General features: G+C 31.0%; 1 protein-coding gene across 2 annotated transcripts; it reads right to left on the bottom strand.

Moving 5' to 3' along the window:
- Positions 1–4,649: 4,649 nt before the first annotated feature.
- On the bottom strand, positions 4,650–10,149 carry LOC111402340 (serine carboxypeptidase-like 31). 2 transcript variants are annotated; one of them, XM_023030569.1, is made up of 10 exons: positions 9,753–10,149; positions 8,437–8,544; positions 8,208–8,303; positions 7,908–8,000; positions 7,730–7,812; positions 7,340–7,621; positions 6,990–7,123; positions 6,730–6,825; positions 6,198–6,264; positions 4,650–5,090 (listed from the first exon to the last, which is right to left on the bottom strand). In XM_023030569.1, the coding sequence occupies exons 1-10, from the start codon at positions 10,036–10,038 to the stop codon at positions 4,941–4,943; spliced, it is 1,395 nt and encodes a 464-aa protein (XP_022886337.1). In that variant the 5' UTR covers positions 10,039–10,149; the 3' UTR covers positions 4,650–4,940. The 2 variants fall into 2 exon arrangements, with proteins under 2 accessions (XP_022886337.1, XP_022886336.1); XM_023030568.1 differs by having other exon boundaries at positions 6,198–6,303; positions 9,753–10,145.
- Between the last annotated feature and the right edge of the window lie 6,120 nt (positions 10,150–16,269).

Below are 16,269 nucleotides of genomic sequence, written 5' to 3'. Positions count from 1 at the left end.
TATATGAATCTAGAGTTATTATAAATGAATTTATTCATATTCATATATCTGAAAATTTTAATGGGTGCTTAATTTTATAATTACAAAATCTATAATATATTAAAATATCACTTTAAGGGAGGATCATTTTTTGGATGATTTTAACGCTTTCATAATTCAATTATTTCAATAATACCTTATTTTCCATTATTCAATAGGTAATAAATACTATAAAACTACAGTCATTTATGAAATTTTTGTTATTAATTCTTAGTTAATTAACATTCACATTAATCTAGATTCAATTAATTTTCACTTGATGAATCTTGAATTATATGAATATAAAGTTATTATAGATGGATTTATTCATATTCATGTATCTGAAAAATTTAATGGGTGTTTAAATTTATGTATTAACAATTAATTTTTATGAATCAAATGTAATATAAAAAGATTGCTCATTTATAATATTTTATCACTACAAAAAATCTGAATCGTAGAAATTGAGTTTTGTGGGGAATATTTGAGTATAATTTTCTTCTCTTAAATTTCAATGCTAAATTATTATTTTTAATTTGTTCGAGACTTATCAATTCCTCCAACAAATTGATATCAAATATTACTTTTATATTACTTATAAAGTATTTTAGAATAACGTATAATTTACATTCAACTTTAACGAACGGATATATTTAATTGTAGGGACGGGCTGCCTACTGCGCACTCTTCACGTGTATCCAAAATCCCTGGAACTCAGCTGAAGAGAGGACCCATAACATTTATTTTGTGTGTTTAAGGTGGAAAAGAAACGTAAGTCGGCATCTTCTCGTGTTGTCTAGTGTGTGTCATTTGGTCAGGTAGATTATATAGTATTTTGTCGTTTTTAAGATCAAAAAGAAATTTAAATTTCATTTATTAATATCGTCATTTGCAGTACCAATGTATGTAGTACTAAATGAAACTGAATTATGTCAGAAAATATTTTGAACTCTTTAATTAATAATGTCCACTGATATTATTTCAAGGAGGAGTTTAGAAAAGTAACGGACAAAAAACTATCGATTCAATTTGGTTTTGCTTAAGCTTTAAATGATTTTGGATTAGAATCGAGAATCAATCTTTTCATTCCGAATCTTGCTCTGGAATTTTGAGTTGGAAAATTCTATTTGAGTCAAACATTCAATGTGTTTTGTTAAATCGAACTTTAATTATGAAAGCAAAGCAAACAAATTCATTTGTAAGATTCTTATTAATTCTAGACTTTGTTTCCATTGAATATGAATTGTACACACCGTTAATTTCACATGTACCCTCACTTAATTTAAATGAAAATCAAATTTTTAGTAAATTTTGATAAAATCTGATAGAACGTGGGATTGTAAAGTTATAAGTTCTATGAAATGTGTAGTAAAAATTGACTTATATTTTTAATTTAATGTTCTGGCTGTATTTCTTCTCTGGAAAAGGCCCAATATTTGGTTAATTTAAATAGGCAAAATCGCATTAGGAATAACGACTTTGGTTCCAAAAATTTCTCAACACGAACAATTGCGGACAGGCAAAAGCCCTTTCAAGAACGATATTCAACACGACAAGTCGACGCTGTATTCAAAACCTAAATCGTTATCTCCAGTTCCTTAAAACTCTAGCTCCGCTCCCCAATCGCTTGCTCCTACCTCGAAATACACTCTTCACTCCGCCTTGACCCCAAATCTTTATTGATTATCTTTATTGACTCAAGTAAAGTCAGATTACACCATGAATTGGAGGCTTAGTGTGCAGATAAAAAATTTAATTATCCTAATGTTTTTCACATGTATGTTTTAGCACTTACATTAATACTGATAAACTGATAATCTTTACTGCATTTCTGTGATTTCTTTAGTAAAGTAGACTTGACAACCAATATTAAAGATTGATCTTATGTTGTCTATTGATAAATGGAGAGAGAAATATGATACTTACAGAAAAATTGTATTTAAATTTATTAAGAATAAAATTAAAATCCTTTGAACCTTGATTCAACTTTGATTTGCATTAGGTTTTTTCTACCACTTCAGAAAAATCCCGTGGTGCTTTACAACTTTCTTCTTTGTACACGAGGCACTTGTTTCACTAGCCAACGAACTCGACTCGCTCGACAACTGAGGATACACGAAAATGTAAAGATTTGAGAAAGTTTCAAGCGATTTTAACTAAATACTTGGTGCTGAATAATGGACTCTATTGTGTAAAATAATGGATAAAAAGTTAATTATTATTATTTTTTAACTAAATTCAGCTTATATAATCTAACCTACTAAATATACCATAATTAATAGTACGTACTAATTATTAATCAATTTTTTCCATTAGTTCTTTTGTGTACTATCAAATCGGCATCTAATGGACCAAATAGAGAAACTTTAATAGCTAAAAAGACTACTGTGGGATTCATGTTGCAATTTGTTTATAGTGTTATTGAAAAATATCTAAAAGCTCAATATTGATTACAAAGACTAGTTAGGAAGATCGTTTCATTGTGCTATAGCAGTTTTAAAACATCTTGCAACAACATGCCTATTTGGACGTATAAGGTTTTTATAAAATGTGAATAAGTTTAGGGGTTTGTCTAGAATTTGAGATTGATATCGAAAATATTGTCAATTTTAATATATTCGAAGCCCTAAAATCTACATTGCATGCATTGCAAACATGTTTAGATTGGTTGTGGGACTCGAAAATCATGCTAAAGATATTTTCGAACATTAGTCCCCTTCTAAAAGATTATCTTTATGATTTTAATTTGATTTTTCTATTTTTTCTTTCGAGTGGAAGTTTGTAATATGAGAAGTTAGTTTTTAATAATTTTTTTACAATAATTAATAAGAGATCTCTCAATTTATTATTATTTTTTAATTAGAAAGAAATATGTTTATTCCCATTTTACATGTGTTGTAATGAATTTCTCTCGTATTGTTAAAGGTACTTTCATACTTGGTTATTTTTCTTATAACATTAATCTTTTAAGATTGAATCACATCTAAAATTAATATATCATACGCGAAGTCATTACCAAATCATGCAGTACTTTGCTCGCTCTCCTTTCTTGGTGAAGGACAAAGAGCTTGTTAAAGCCCACTAGATCAAAGCCTCAAACAAGAATTCAGATTCTAAGATTAGTGTGCTTAAATAAGCTATCATCTTACGAGGTTAGTAAGTGTCAAGAGATAAAACTTACAACGAATAAAAATGAAAATATAGACCAACATATGAATTATTCCTCTTAATAAGATTGATATTTTAAAATTGAACATCAAATTTTAATTTAGTATGCAGGCTCATGAAATTTGAACTAGTAATTCGATCCAATTAAAACTCAAGAAATGAAAAGTGAATTTTAAGATTTATATACTCAAATGTGTCATCATCTTGCGGTGTCATATTAAGTGATAAATCTCATATCGATTAAATATAAAATCAATAAGCAAAATAGATTGTGTTACTTTACTTAGCAAGATTGACATATTAAAATAGAATCTCAAATTTGATAAAGTACAGAGCCCTCTTAGTAAGATTAGTCTTTTAAGTACATGTTAAGAGATAATTATCAAAGTAACAAACAACATATCATTGTTTTGATTACTATTCTTGACATTATTAACTTCTTAAGATGGAACTCAAAACTCCTACATCCACAGTGATACGGAACAATTGGAAGAGAAAATCATAAACCAACTAGAAAATAGAAGAAATAAGAATGATATACGAAAATGTGGATAACTTTTAGCTCAATTGTCAAATTTTCATCCATGTGTACAATCCGAAAGCATTCTTCGATTCTTCAAAATTTTGTCGAGGTCACAATAATGGCCTTCGTTGTCGAACTTTCAAGGTCAAATTTCGTAGTTTAATGATCCATTACAGCTTTTTTCTTTTCTTTTCTTTTTTAAAAGTTTATTTAAAGGTATTTCATCTTTTACAATTTTTTACTTTTATTTGCATTTATCTGAATTAGGATCTCAATATGGTTAGAACTTGTTTTGAGTCATTAAGTATATGTTAATGGTTTAAAAACAAGATGGACGTTTAATATTATTAATAATATTTCAATGTTCCTGTTCTATTTGATGGATTTCAATATTCCTTATATCCGTTTGAGCGAAATTCAAGCAACACTTGTTCATGTGTTACGACAAGACCCTATTAATCTTATTCACGTTTCTGTTTTGCCTCACGGCCTCAAGAAAAAATATAATCTACACTAGAAATTTGGAGTTTTACGGCATACAATTTGGGACCCAATGGGACGTCAAACATTCAAACCTCATAAAGAATCAAAAACCGGACTATTAACACCAGAAATTAGAGCCCTAATGTCTGATGCAATGCCCCCCTCAAATTTAATTGATAGTCGACCTGCTTTATTAAAAATCTCAATCTTTCTCTCATATAAACCCTTCAACAATTTCAACATGTGTTAAGATTTAGAAATTCATCTTAAAAGACCAATCTTATTAACAGGAGTAGCTTCGAATTGCTTCATGAAATTTAATGAGCTCTAATATCATATTAAAATTTAGGAATTTATTTTAAAAGGTCAATCTTATTTAGAGAGTTAGGCTCATCTTTATTCGAGATGGGGTTTTATCCCTTAACAACATTTACAATGCATTAATTGAGTATTGACCTTATTACGAACTTAACTATTCGAATATCAACTTCTGTCTTATAAACCGGAAAGGGGAATTACAAGTTACAACAATAGAAATAGTTTCATAGTAGGAATTCTATTGCTTGACCTCTATTTATTGGCAACATATGTATACAAAAAATGGAGAGGTGGTCATAATATTTTTACTAAGAACGATCTCACTCTATTAATTTTTTTTCTGACACACTTATCAATCACACAAAATACGTATAATACTCGAAGATTTTAAGGTTAATTTCTCCAAGAATTTTCTCATAGAAGTCCAAATTTAAGTCCGCTGGTAAGGTAGAGAATCCCCAGAAAGGAAGGATGAGAAGAATGCAAGGGATTCACTCCTTTTGAATATAGGTACGGCATGACCAGCTCCTCTAAATGTTGCGAATGTAAGTCCTTCATACTCTTGAATCCAACCACCAACCTAGTTCAAATGATGCACAACATGAAACGTTAAAAGATTATTTCTATAAAAGTCATGAATTACATTAAATAAAAAATATTATTTTATGGTTATAATAATATAATATATTATATATCATTTTAATTTTTGAAATGCTATTTCACATTAATTAAATATTAAAATTAACACAATCAGTCAAACTAATTTTTTCTAAAGTTAATTCATAATCTCATTGAAGGAAAAAAAAAAAAGAACTAATTACTTGTTAATTACTTCGTTCTTGTTGAAATGTTGTTCAACATTCAAGAAAAAATGAAATTGGATGAATAAATATGAAGAAAAATCAAAAAAAGGTATTAGAGGTAAGATCTTGTTTTATGCTGCCGCATAGATTTATACTATGTAGTTACATGGCCTATTGTAGGGAATTTTGGGGGCCTCTTTGGGTTGTTCTTGCAATCGCATAGATTTATACTATGTAGTCGCATAGTTATACAAAATTGACCGTTGTAGGTTTATTTCCTACTGTTGCAACTCTGAATTGTGGTGGCTTTTCGACCTATTTTGGCACCAATTTGTGCACACTGGTGGTGGCCTATATATAGGTAATGCATTTCCAACCAAAAACAAGTGAGAAACATTTGTGATCCATATTCATTCCATTATCAAAGATCAAATTCTTGATTTATTTTCACACTCTTTTCTTTATTGTGCTCTTAAAGTTTTGGAGGGTCGCATTTGTGCTTTAGTGCTAGATCCTTTACAAGACTTGATATAATCTTACGAACCGTATGCCAAAATCCTTAAGCATCTCAATCAATTCCGTAAAGAGGCAAATATAGTTTGAGGAGAGCGATTACGCGTTCGAGCCTTTGATCTTGTTCTTATCAAGTTTCTGGTGTTAATTATTTTTGTTGTTGTATTATTGTGATATTATTCTCGTCTCTACTCCATTTCTCCTCCATATTTTCCAAACAGTTCTAATATTTAAAAATCCAATATTAAGTGAATTATTAGTTATGCCCATATAGTCGAACCCCCAATTATATTTTTTCGTTTTTGAAAATTTATAAAAGTATCAACTTTCGAAATATGTCGAAATGGTGCATCGTAGCTTTTTACAAATACCTGTTTCTGATGGTACCAAGGTCGCCAGGCCATTGTGATGGGCAGTCCCAAGGAGCTTAAGCTGTATCTTGTGGACAAAAATGGAACGCTACCATCAGTATCTCCGCTGCCATAACATATATATTATAAGATTCAGCCAAAAAAAAATAAAAAATAATAATAATAATAATAAAAAAATTCTTATTTATTTAAATATTTTTGATGAGGTTCCTCTACGCTTTATGTACTGACGAATTTTTATAGGTCTGGCATGTGGCCTTTTCAAAATTGGATAATGGCGAGATTGAGTTCAGACCTTTATCTGATATTAATTTAAATCGTTAAAAACTCGTGTATTTAATAGATGCTTATATGTCTTAGATTTATGTATATGCACGTAAGTTCCAAAGGTTAACCTCTGGAGTAATTTTTTTGGCTTGTGTTAGAGGAAAAAAATGGTAGGTGTCTTTTCTTGATTGGCTGTGGATTTGTGTGCATATGAGAAAACTAAAGTAACATAATGGAAAGAATTGGCAAGCAAGCATTTATCTACCTGTAAACCCATATCCTAAGTCCTGCTCCAATGAGCTTCTTGTATATTGGAAGAACCGACGTTCTTGAATAGGACCAGTTAGAATAGACTGTCAAACTGCATCGGATTATGAGCGTTACGGAAAAACAACACTACTAACAATAACAGAGAATTATAATTCATCTAAAAACTTAAAGTTAATTTTTTGAACTTAATTATCAAGTCGACCATGTGAATCCATTTTCTTAAGTATGTCAATAACAATTAGATAGATCACCTACTTGCATATGGTCCAGTTCCTGATGAGGGTAGTTCCATCACCAACGTGAAGAGCCTTTTGAACTTCACGTCGATTATAATAAGCCTTTGCATAGTCGTCCGTGCATGGATCATAACCACCCAGGACCCTTGGCATCTTAAAAAACAAATCATTTTCTCAAAATTAATCTTACGTTCAATTCATATGGGAAAATTGCAGCTAACATCTCCAATCGTACATTTCTAGCAAGTTTGTCTCAACCTTTTACTAGAATTAAATGTACTAAATTAAAGTGAGAGATCAAACTAAATACGAAGATCGTAGGTCGAAAACTGAGAAATTATGAAGTTTAAATAATATAACTTCCATTACCTTGCTAGATGAGCTTCTGACTGTCACTAAAGATGACTTCTTTCCTTCACTAGATGGAATGCAGACTGATGTATAAAGACTATAAATATCTATCTCATCATACTGTCGATAATATTCGGCTATGCCCTGAGAACAATCTTTATTGCTCCACGGATCATCGCTGTAAAAGTCACAAGATTCTTTGATTGTTTTGTGGGTTTCATCAGAAAGGACAGCATGGCTCCAAGCATAATCCACCATACCCTTCCAATCTTCCGCGTCACATGTTTCGGGATTGCCCAGCTGCAATAAAGTAATAGGTTCTGCGATCATTTGCTCCATTTAAAATCTTAGGGTCTTGACAGTCAGCTTGGAACTCAATCCTTAAATTAAATGGGAACAGAATTATACCATAATGCCTTTAAGATCTATGAATAATGAGGGATCTTTGTTCCTGTCATGAATGAGTTCAGCCAGCTCGGGAACATATTTCCCTGTCGGAAAAGCGTCAAGCGTACATATAGTAGCATGAATATTCTAGTAATTGCCACCAATCAGAAAACTGACGTCAACACACAAGATAATGTACCTGCATAACTCTCCCCGGCGATATAAAATTTCCTAGTCCTGTATGATGGGAACTTGAGGAACCACTTGTGCAGGAAAACATAGGAATCATTGGCTGCAGTATGAAAATCTAAAAGTTTAAACAGCTATAGATTACATTTATTTATATAAACTGAGTCTTCAACATATCAAACGGGAAGTTCATTCCTTATGAAAAGTTTGCTACTTGCACAATTTTCATGATCTTCCCTTATTAGCCCCACAAATTCATGATTGAGGCCGGAATTTGAGCATTTAAGAATTTACGTAATGTTTGACCTACCGGCAGAGTAATCTCCGAGAATATCATAGTCACCACTTGTGTTCGAGTATGAAAATCCAACGCCAATTGGAGATTCTAGGAACAATAAGTTGGCTTCTGTACCATCATACAAGAAAGACGATCTTTAATAGAATGTTTTTAGAAGAATAAGACACACGTGAACAAATTAATCTATTTGAACTTTGTAACATTGAAATGTCTCGTCTTAAAAGCTCGTTAGATGATAAACCTGTGTTCCATGAGTAAGAATTAAATTTTAGGCCATGTCCATCAGTGTCCACAAGAAAAGGACCAATTTCTTGTGTTGCACCATATCCCACAGAAGAACAACCTGGGCCTGAAACAAACAGCATCTTGTCATTTTACTGGATAACAGTGAATCAAAGCACCAAATTAATGCACTAGGCCCTTAGCGTATAAAATATGCTTACAGTGAGTTGGAAAAGAAGAAAAGTAATGCATCCACTTATAAGTTAACATTAATAAAAAATGGGAAAAGTATAATTCAGTTTTCATAATAGTTATTCATAGTGTTTATATATTAAAACATCATTTGATCTGTTTCAAGAAAATGTTGATCAGGAATCTTTCTTTCTTTAAAATATATGTTGATGAAGGACACTCCAGAATTTGTGCGCCGTTTAACGGATAAAAATGTTGGTCAAAGAGGTTGCTATACTGGAATCATGGTGACCGTGATAAGAATGAAGTACAGTGACGCCATGTCTAGTATGCTAGATTATATATGAATGGACGAGGTTAAAGAAGAGAATTGTGCGAGAAAAGTTGGTCATTTGTTACATTTAGCGCCACGTATCAAATATATAATTGTTCAGCCCTAGGCACTGCCTGGGAGCTAGCAAGAGAGCATAACTTTCAAGGCAATCACATGCTCTATATGTTTTAAATATTTCAAAAAATATAAAATTTAGTGGAATTCAATGTGTTGAGGATAAATCTCACAATAACTATTAAATAAATAAATAACTAACATATAACGGTTCTCTTAATAGAATTAATCTTTTTAAAATGAATCTCCAAAATTCAATACAATATTAGAACTTAACAAACTCAAACGAGCTAATCCATGTGTCATCTTAATGAGATTCGTGTTTTAAGATGGAATCTAAGATCCTATACAATGAAGTTCATTATGACTATTATAGTTTTAAGACATTTTTAGAGCCATGATATGCTCAAGTTGTATTGAGTACTCCACAAACATAAAGTTCAATGACAGTCATAACGATTTACTTGGAAAATTCTATTATAATAACCTTGCGCTAAGCTCGTATTTGTTGCCTCAATCTTTTACTGTCTTCCCAATATATTTTTATCACGTCGACAAATCATCTCTTCTTAGGCAAGTCACCAACATATTTTTGACATCTTGGCATCTTTTCATTTAGTAAGAAGAGATGATATATGGATATGTGTGTAGATATTACGTTCGTGACAACAAATCTTAATTCAACAGATAAGGTTCATTTGGTGTATGTCCCCAAAAGATGGAAACAAGTATTTCATATGTTTGTGTTTTCTTACCTCCATTGAGCCACAGCACTAAAGGTTTTTCATCTGGAAGAGTCGTGGCTTCATAAAACCAGTAAAAGAGTGCCCTTCCATTCTTTTCATTTACAGTAACATAACCAGCATAATTCCGAAATTTTACTTGGGGCTGACCCGGCAGATCAGTCACAAGATCCTCAGCATCTCCAAAACTAGATTTTTTCTCGGCCTGTCTGTGTCTAGCATCTGCAACTGGCTCAAAACCTACTAAGCAAATCATGATATGGAATATCAAAAACACGATTTTAAGAACAAGAGCCATTGAGAAACTGCAGGGACTAGACTAGACTTGACTGATTTTTTTGTGAAATGCATGAAGATGCGTGCATGTATATATAGCTGCGGGGAAATTGTATTCACTGAAGAATTGAGGTGTCTTACGTGGCACAATTGCTTATCAAGGACCTGAACGATAGGGAAATGTGGAGATAGAATAAAAGGTCATGTGAAAAAGGATTATTCCATAGGTGCAGAAAAGTTTCACAGGTTTCCTACAAGACAGCACCTCGTCAATCAGTTTTTTCTTTTCTTTTTTCATCTTTCAATGATACTTTGTCATGTATTATTGTGAAACAATTCTGCGAAACAAATCTGTCCATGTAGCATGATTCTGTGAAAAAAAACGTTTTCAAAAATCAAACTTGGCGTTCAAAGAATCCACTTTAAAGTTAAAAAGTAAATCCTTCTTTATAATAAGTCAATTGGCTTAAGGTTAGGCCCTACACCTTTATAACATATCTCGATTAGGCTCATGTTTGGTACAAATTAAAATCTTGATCTAGAGTTTAATCTAAGTTAAAATCAACAATCTTACCATACTATCTATCTCTTAGTCTATAAAGTTCTACTCTAGAATAAAGATAGTTGTTTGGTGAAAAAGACTCCCATGAGTTGGTTTGAATTTTCACCGTATGTTTCATTGGATCCACAACTTTTCAATCACATATTTCATCAATTTTTATTAAAATCTACTAAAAATTTAATTTTAATCTTCACTAAACAAGGGTCTAATGTGTTAAAAGGTTTAGACTAATAGAGATTCATCTCCTGTTTGAACCTATTATATATAAAAATCATTTTGCTCCAAACTTATTTTCAATCACACATTCTTTCAGTAAAATAGTTTTAAAATGTAAACCAAAATATATTTTTTCTAATTTTTAATCACACATTCTTCAAAGAATCACTATTATAAAATGTTAAGAACTATGTATCGCTCCGATACCACTTGTTTAGAAAATAAAGGAACGAGAATAATATAACAATATAAAAATCAAACAAGAACACAAGATTTATGTGATAAAACTATACTACGGGCAGAAAATGAGAATTTATTAATATCAATAATGAAGGATTACAAATTATTGTGTAGAATGTAAGGATTAATTTTTCTAGAGGTTTACTCATTATGTATATTGCAAGAAGAGCCTAATATGTGTGGACCACAATTAAGTCTACACAATAATGGAGTGTTTAGGATAAAATATGATTCAAAAATTTGTCAAAGTCATGAATTGATAAAAATTAAATAAGAGCGCAGCTCGAGAGGTGGTCTTGCGGAGGTAGAGCAGAGGCCGGCCGCTCGAGTGTCCTCTTTGCGGCTAACGAGCATTACCTTTCTTGTTCTAAGCTTTCAAGCAGTGTTGAGCACATAGCGAGTGTTGGGTGTGACGTTTCCTTCTCTTTGCACGATTTGTTCCTCTCCTATTGTAACTTGGACTCTTTCATGACTTCTTCAAGTCCAAAATCCAAACTCTCAATTAAACTCCTAAATTGACTTCCAACTAGAATTCCCGAATAGACTTCGACCAAAATTTCCAAATATTCTTCCAAATAGAATTCGAGTTACATCCTAATTCTAACAAATTTCACCTTGACAAAAATTACACTACAATGAACAAAATTTCAAAAATTTGTTATTTGCAGATAAATTCCAATGCAAGAAATAAAACTTAACTCTTCAAAAAAATCTAATGGAAAAATTCTCCACCTTTTTCACAAAACTCAATTAGGGCAAACTCAATAACTAAAAATCAACTGAATCCAAACACTATTCAGTAGGATTACCTTGGGCTCCAAAGTTTCTCAAATTATCCCTGTGAGTAATAAAATCACAAATAACTTAATAATTACTATACAAGGTAGAAACAAACCCTGTAGTAGAATCAACATAACGAAAAGCTTTTGTAGAAATTTTTGCTAGACTTAATACTTTCAACCACACTTAAAGTATAAACAGATAAATTAGCTTTACATACATTTTTGGAGACTTAATATCTCTTTTAGGTCTGTCTCTAAAAATTGAATACAATGGCACCGCTGGTAATGATGGCAAAGTGGCTTATCCATAACGTCTAGACTCAACTAAATCAAGTTCTTTAATATGGACTCTAAACCAAACTCCAACGTACTGAACCAAACTCAAAATACACCTGAGTCCATCACTTTAGCATAATATTCAAAGATTCTGTAGAACCAAGTAAGACATATAACTGGGACATTCTCTGTCCTAATAACACAATACAGAAACATTTACTATCCTTCAAGACTCCACATGCACAAATGTCCATGTACCCATTTGAATCAATAGTATTCAGAGAGATAAGATTTCTCTTCAAATCAGGAATATTTCTCACATCATTAAGTGTCTTGACAGTTCCATCCAACATCTTAACCATTCCAATTCTAGCTATCATACAAGTTGAATTATTTTCCATTATAACAACACCTTTGGAAACTATTTCATATGTTAAGAACAAATCTCTATTATGATACATATGAAAAGTGTAAGTTGTGTTAAGAATTCAATCCTTGTCAGATTTGAAGTCACCGTCAGAAGTAACCAAAAGTTCTTACTTGTTGTAGCAATCTTGTACAATTCTGGCTTCACCTGAAGTTTCCAATAATTTTTCCTTTGGATTTGTAACAGTTAATTTTTCTTTCTTTTTCAACTTGTAACAAGCCATTACAGACTTTATTACTGTAATTAGACATTAATATGCCCCTCATATAACCACCATCAACAACAAGGCCATCTCCACAAGCCTCATATCCAACAAGATACTTCATCTTCTCATTTGAAAATAGAGTATCATAAACTTCTTTAATGGTAAGAGTATCACCACTATATAAGATTGTATCTCTAAACAACATGTATGAAGTACGAAGCGAACACAATAATATCAACCCTAATTTTTCTTCATCATACTTAGCCTCCAAGGTTTCCAAATCAAAGATAATTTTCTTGAAAATAGTTAGGTGATCTTTCAATGATGTATTTTTTGTCAAATGATGAGAATAGAAGCATTGCTTCAGAAGTAACTTACTAGTTAGACTTTTTGTCATGCATAACTATTCCAATTTCAACTATAATTCAACGATGATTTTTTCCTTTAAAATTTTCTAAAGAATCATGATAAGGCCTTTCGATCCTTATGTTATCTTTCCTCCCACTTCGAGTTGAGGGCATTTTGTCAAATCCAAATAATATATCATCTAAATTCATCTAAGTGAGCACTGAAAGCATATTTACCTGTCAAAGCAAAAATTTGGTGGTTTCAATCCAGCAGCGAAATATCACACTTCATATTTGTCGTCACAAAAAACCAAACCTTGAACTGAGTTGATTAAACATCGCTCTGATATCACTTGTTAAGAATTATGTATCGCTCTGATACCACCAATTAAGAAAGTAAAGGAATGAGAATAATAGGGCAATATAAAAATTAACCAAGAACACAAGTTACATGGTAAAGATATACCACGGGTAGAAAATGAGAATTTATTAATATCAATAATAGAGGATTATAAATTGTTGTATAGAATGTAAGGATTGATCTATAGAGGCTTACTTCTCGCGCGTGTGTGTGTGAAGTAGATTTTGACTATAATTAAGTCTATACTATAATGGAGCGTTTGGGATAAAATTGAATTCAAAAATCTGCCAAAATCGTGAATTGATCAAAAATCGGATAAGACTGCCACTCTCACAGCCTCCTCACAGCTAGCAAGCACTAATTTCCTTGTTCTAAGCACTCGGCGCAATGCTTCCTTCTCTTTGCACGATTTCTTCCTCTCTTGTTGCAACTTGGACACTTTCATAATTTCTTTAAGTCCAAAACAAATTTCAAATTCCCAATTGAATTCCCAAATTTAATTCCAACTAAAATTTTCAATTAATCTTTCAAATAGAATTCTAATATAAAATCTATCCTTCCAAAAATGGGTTCAAACACCTTTAATATTATTGCCGGACACTTTTTCTACATTTTAATCTTACATGAATTGGTGACTTCTTAAACTTTATTGTTAATTGCGTCTTGATCAATCTTGACGAAGGAAATAAATTTTTGGGATTTCGAAAGTATCGCTATATATATTTCTTGATGAAATATCTTAAATTCAAAAAACTTGCTGAAAAGTTATCAAATAGTAATGGAAAGTCTTAATGAAAGACGAGATTATCGGAATAAGAATAAAATTGTAAATTATTCTCAACATTACAAGGAACGATGTCAAGTGAACTAGAATTGGTGGAGCATCCATTTATATGTGGGTGCTTGGATCAAAATCACGTGATCTTGATTACAAACAATCAACATATGTTTTCACATTGACATCAATTTTTGTGACCCTAGATTGATATGTAAAGTTTAAGACAAAAATAGGCCATCCTTTTATGTAACCTATCTTTTTTTATGGATAACAATTATCACAAGATCAAAGCTATTGAAATCAATTGAATGCCAAAAACTTATTGAAACAAAGATTTCTCATTTCGAAGTGAATATATTTTTATTAATAAATTAGTTGATTCAGAATGATACTATTGGAATCGGAAAATGACAAATTCCTAACTTTAGTTTAAATAATAAAATTCCCATGATGAAAACCTAAACTTAGATAAAGAAAAAGATGAAATTGACCATAACTAAATTTTGGAAGAGAGCCGACAAAATAAAAATTGAAAAAAGAAAGAAAGAAAGAAAAAAGAGCTCCCTTTCTAGCATATTCGGATTACATCACAACTCATGAATTCAAAAAACTTTTGGAATTCCAAAGCTTTTTATATATACTCAATTCGGTAAAATCGTTCGATCTCTTTTGAAAAAGAAAGAACCCAATTCATTTTTGTTAAAAACTCAATAATTAAGTGAAGGTAAAACTTAAATTCAGATAATTTGTTTGTTGAGATGATAAAACTTAAATTCAGATTATTTGTTTGTTGAGATGATCTTATATTACAATTTGCAATATGATTGTCACTATAGTTTCGAGCATATACTTTATGGGAACCAAATTAGATGATTTGGTCACTTTGCATATGTACCCACAAAAGAAGGGAACAATAATTTAATGCCACATTTTACAATATCCTTTTTGTTGGACTATGACGCCACCAAGTACAAATTATGCTGTGACATCAGGTTATATATTGTGACAAGTCCAATAACAAAATAGATTTGAAACGCAGAGAAAGAACATTGTGCAACATGTACAACAATAGGGGATATATTTCATATCGACGTCGTTTAGTTTTAACAAGGTGATAAAATATAGTATCAAAATAAATAAATATCGTAAACTGATGTCTTGTTATCACTTTTTATGAAATATTAGCCAACTTTGGTGTACCATGACTAGGATTCCAACTTTATTTAGTTGAATAATGAGGAAATCATGTATAACACGTGGAAAACCATCATGAATCATTATATATGACTATTTTGGAGGGAACGTAAAGCTAGACCTCCAAGAAAAGAACATAAACGAACACAATACAAGACCAATAAAGATAGTATTATCCCTATAATATGTTTGGTAATTATATCGAAAAATTTTATAGTACAAAAAATAAGATTTTTTAACTTTTTTTACTTATATAATATTGACCCATGTAGTCCACTTGCTAAAATATTTTTATTATGGAAATGTCTAGATTCATGAATAACAAATTCGTCATAATTAACAAGTTATTATATTATTGTTTGTGGGCGTTTGGTCACAAGGAACAACCTAGGATCTATAAGCATATATATACTTGATATGAAAAATGGCTAAATTAATCTTTTAAAGCTAACAAAATACATGTTATTATGAAAAATGGCTAAATTAATCTTTTGAAATTATTATATTTTTTACTCATTCAATCATGTTTAATTTAACATATCAAACATGTCTTACAGAATGGATAGACAAACAATATAAAAATAAAATACCATAACTAGAAACTTCCTAACAAGTGACAACAGCAAATGTTTGTGATATATGTATATATACAGTGCAATACAAAACAAATGTACTTTTCTACTTTTGCCTTCAATTCAAAACACAAATGCTATCTACAACACTATATCAAATGATGGTTGAACAATAATTTTCTCTTTAGGACGATGAACCTAATAATACTTTACTTCATCCCATAGCTTTTTTGCTTAATACTATTTACTTTTATCTAATCTAACGTGTCATATATACATAACATGACAAATTT

The sequence above is a fragment of the Olea europaea genome, chromosome 10, assembly GCF_002742605.1.
Source record: "Olea europaea var. sylvestris chromosome 10, O_europaea_v1, whole genome shotgun sequence".
Classification (NCBI taxonomy): Eukaryota; Viridiplantae; Streptophyta; class Magnoliopsida; order Lamiales; family Oleaceae; genus Olea; species Olea europaea.
Note: the sequence above shows the minus strand (reverse complement) of the source record. Positions and strands in the feature narration are given on the sequence as shown.

Bases quoted from the DNA above. Each gene is read 5' to 3' on its own strand.
- LOC111402340 (XM_023030568.1), bottom strand. From the start codon at position 10,038: ATGGCTCTTGTTCTTAAAATCGTGTTTTTGATATTCCATATCATGATT. The intron at 7,622-7,729 runs GTATAATTCTGT...ACTTTATTGCAG, and splicing joins TAGATCTTAAAGGCATTATG to CTGGGCAATCCCGAAACATG. The intron at 6,826-6,989 runs GTAGGTGATCTA...AATCCGATGCAG, and splicing joins AGGAACTGGACCATATGCAA to TTTGACAGTCTATTCTAACT.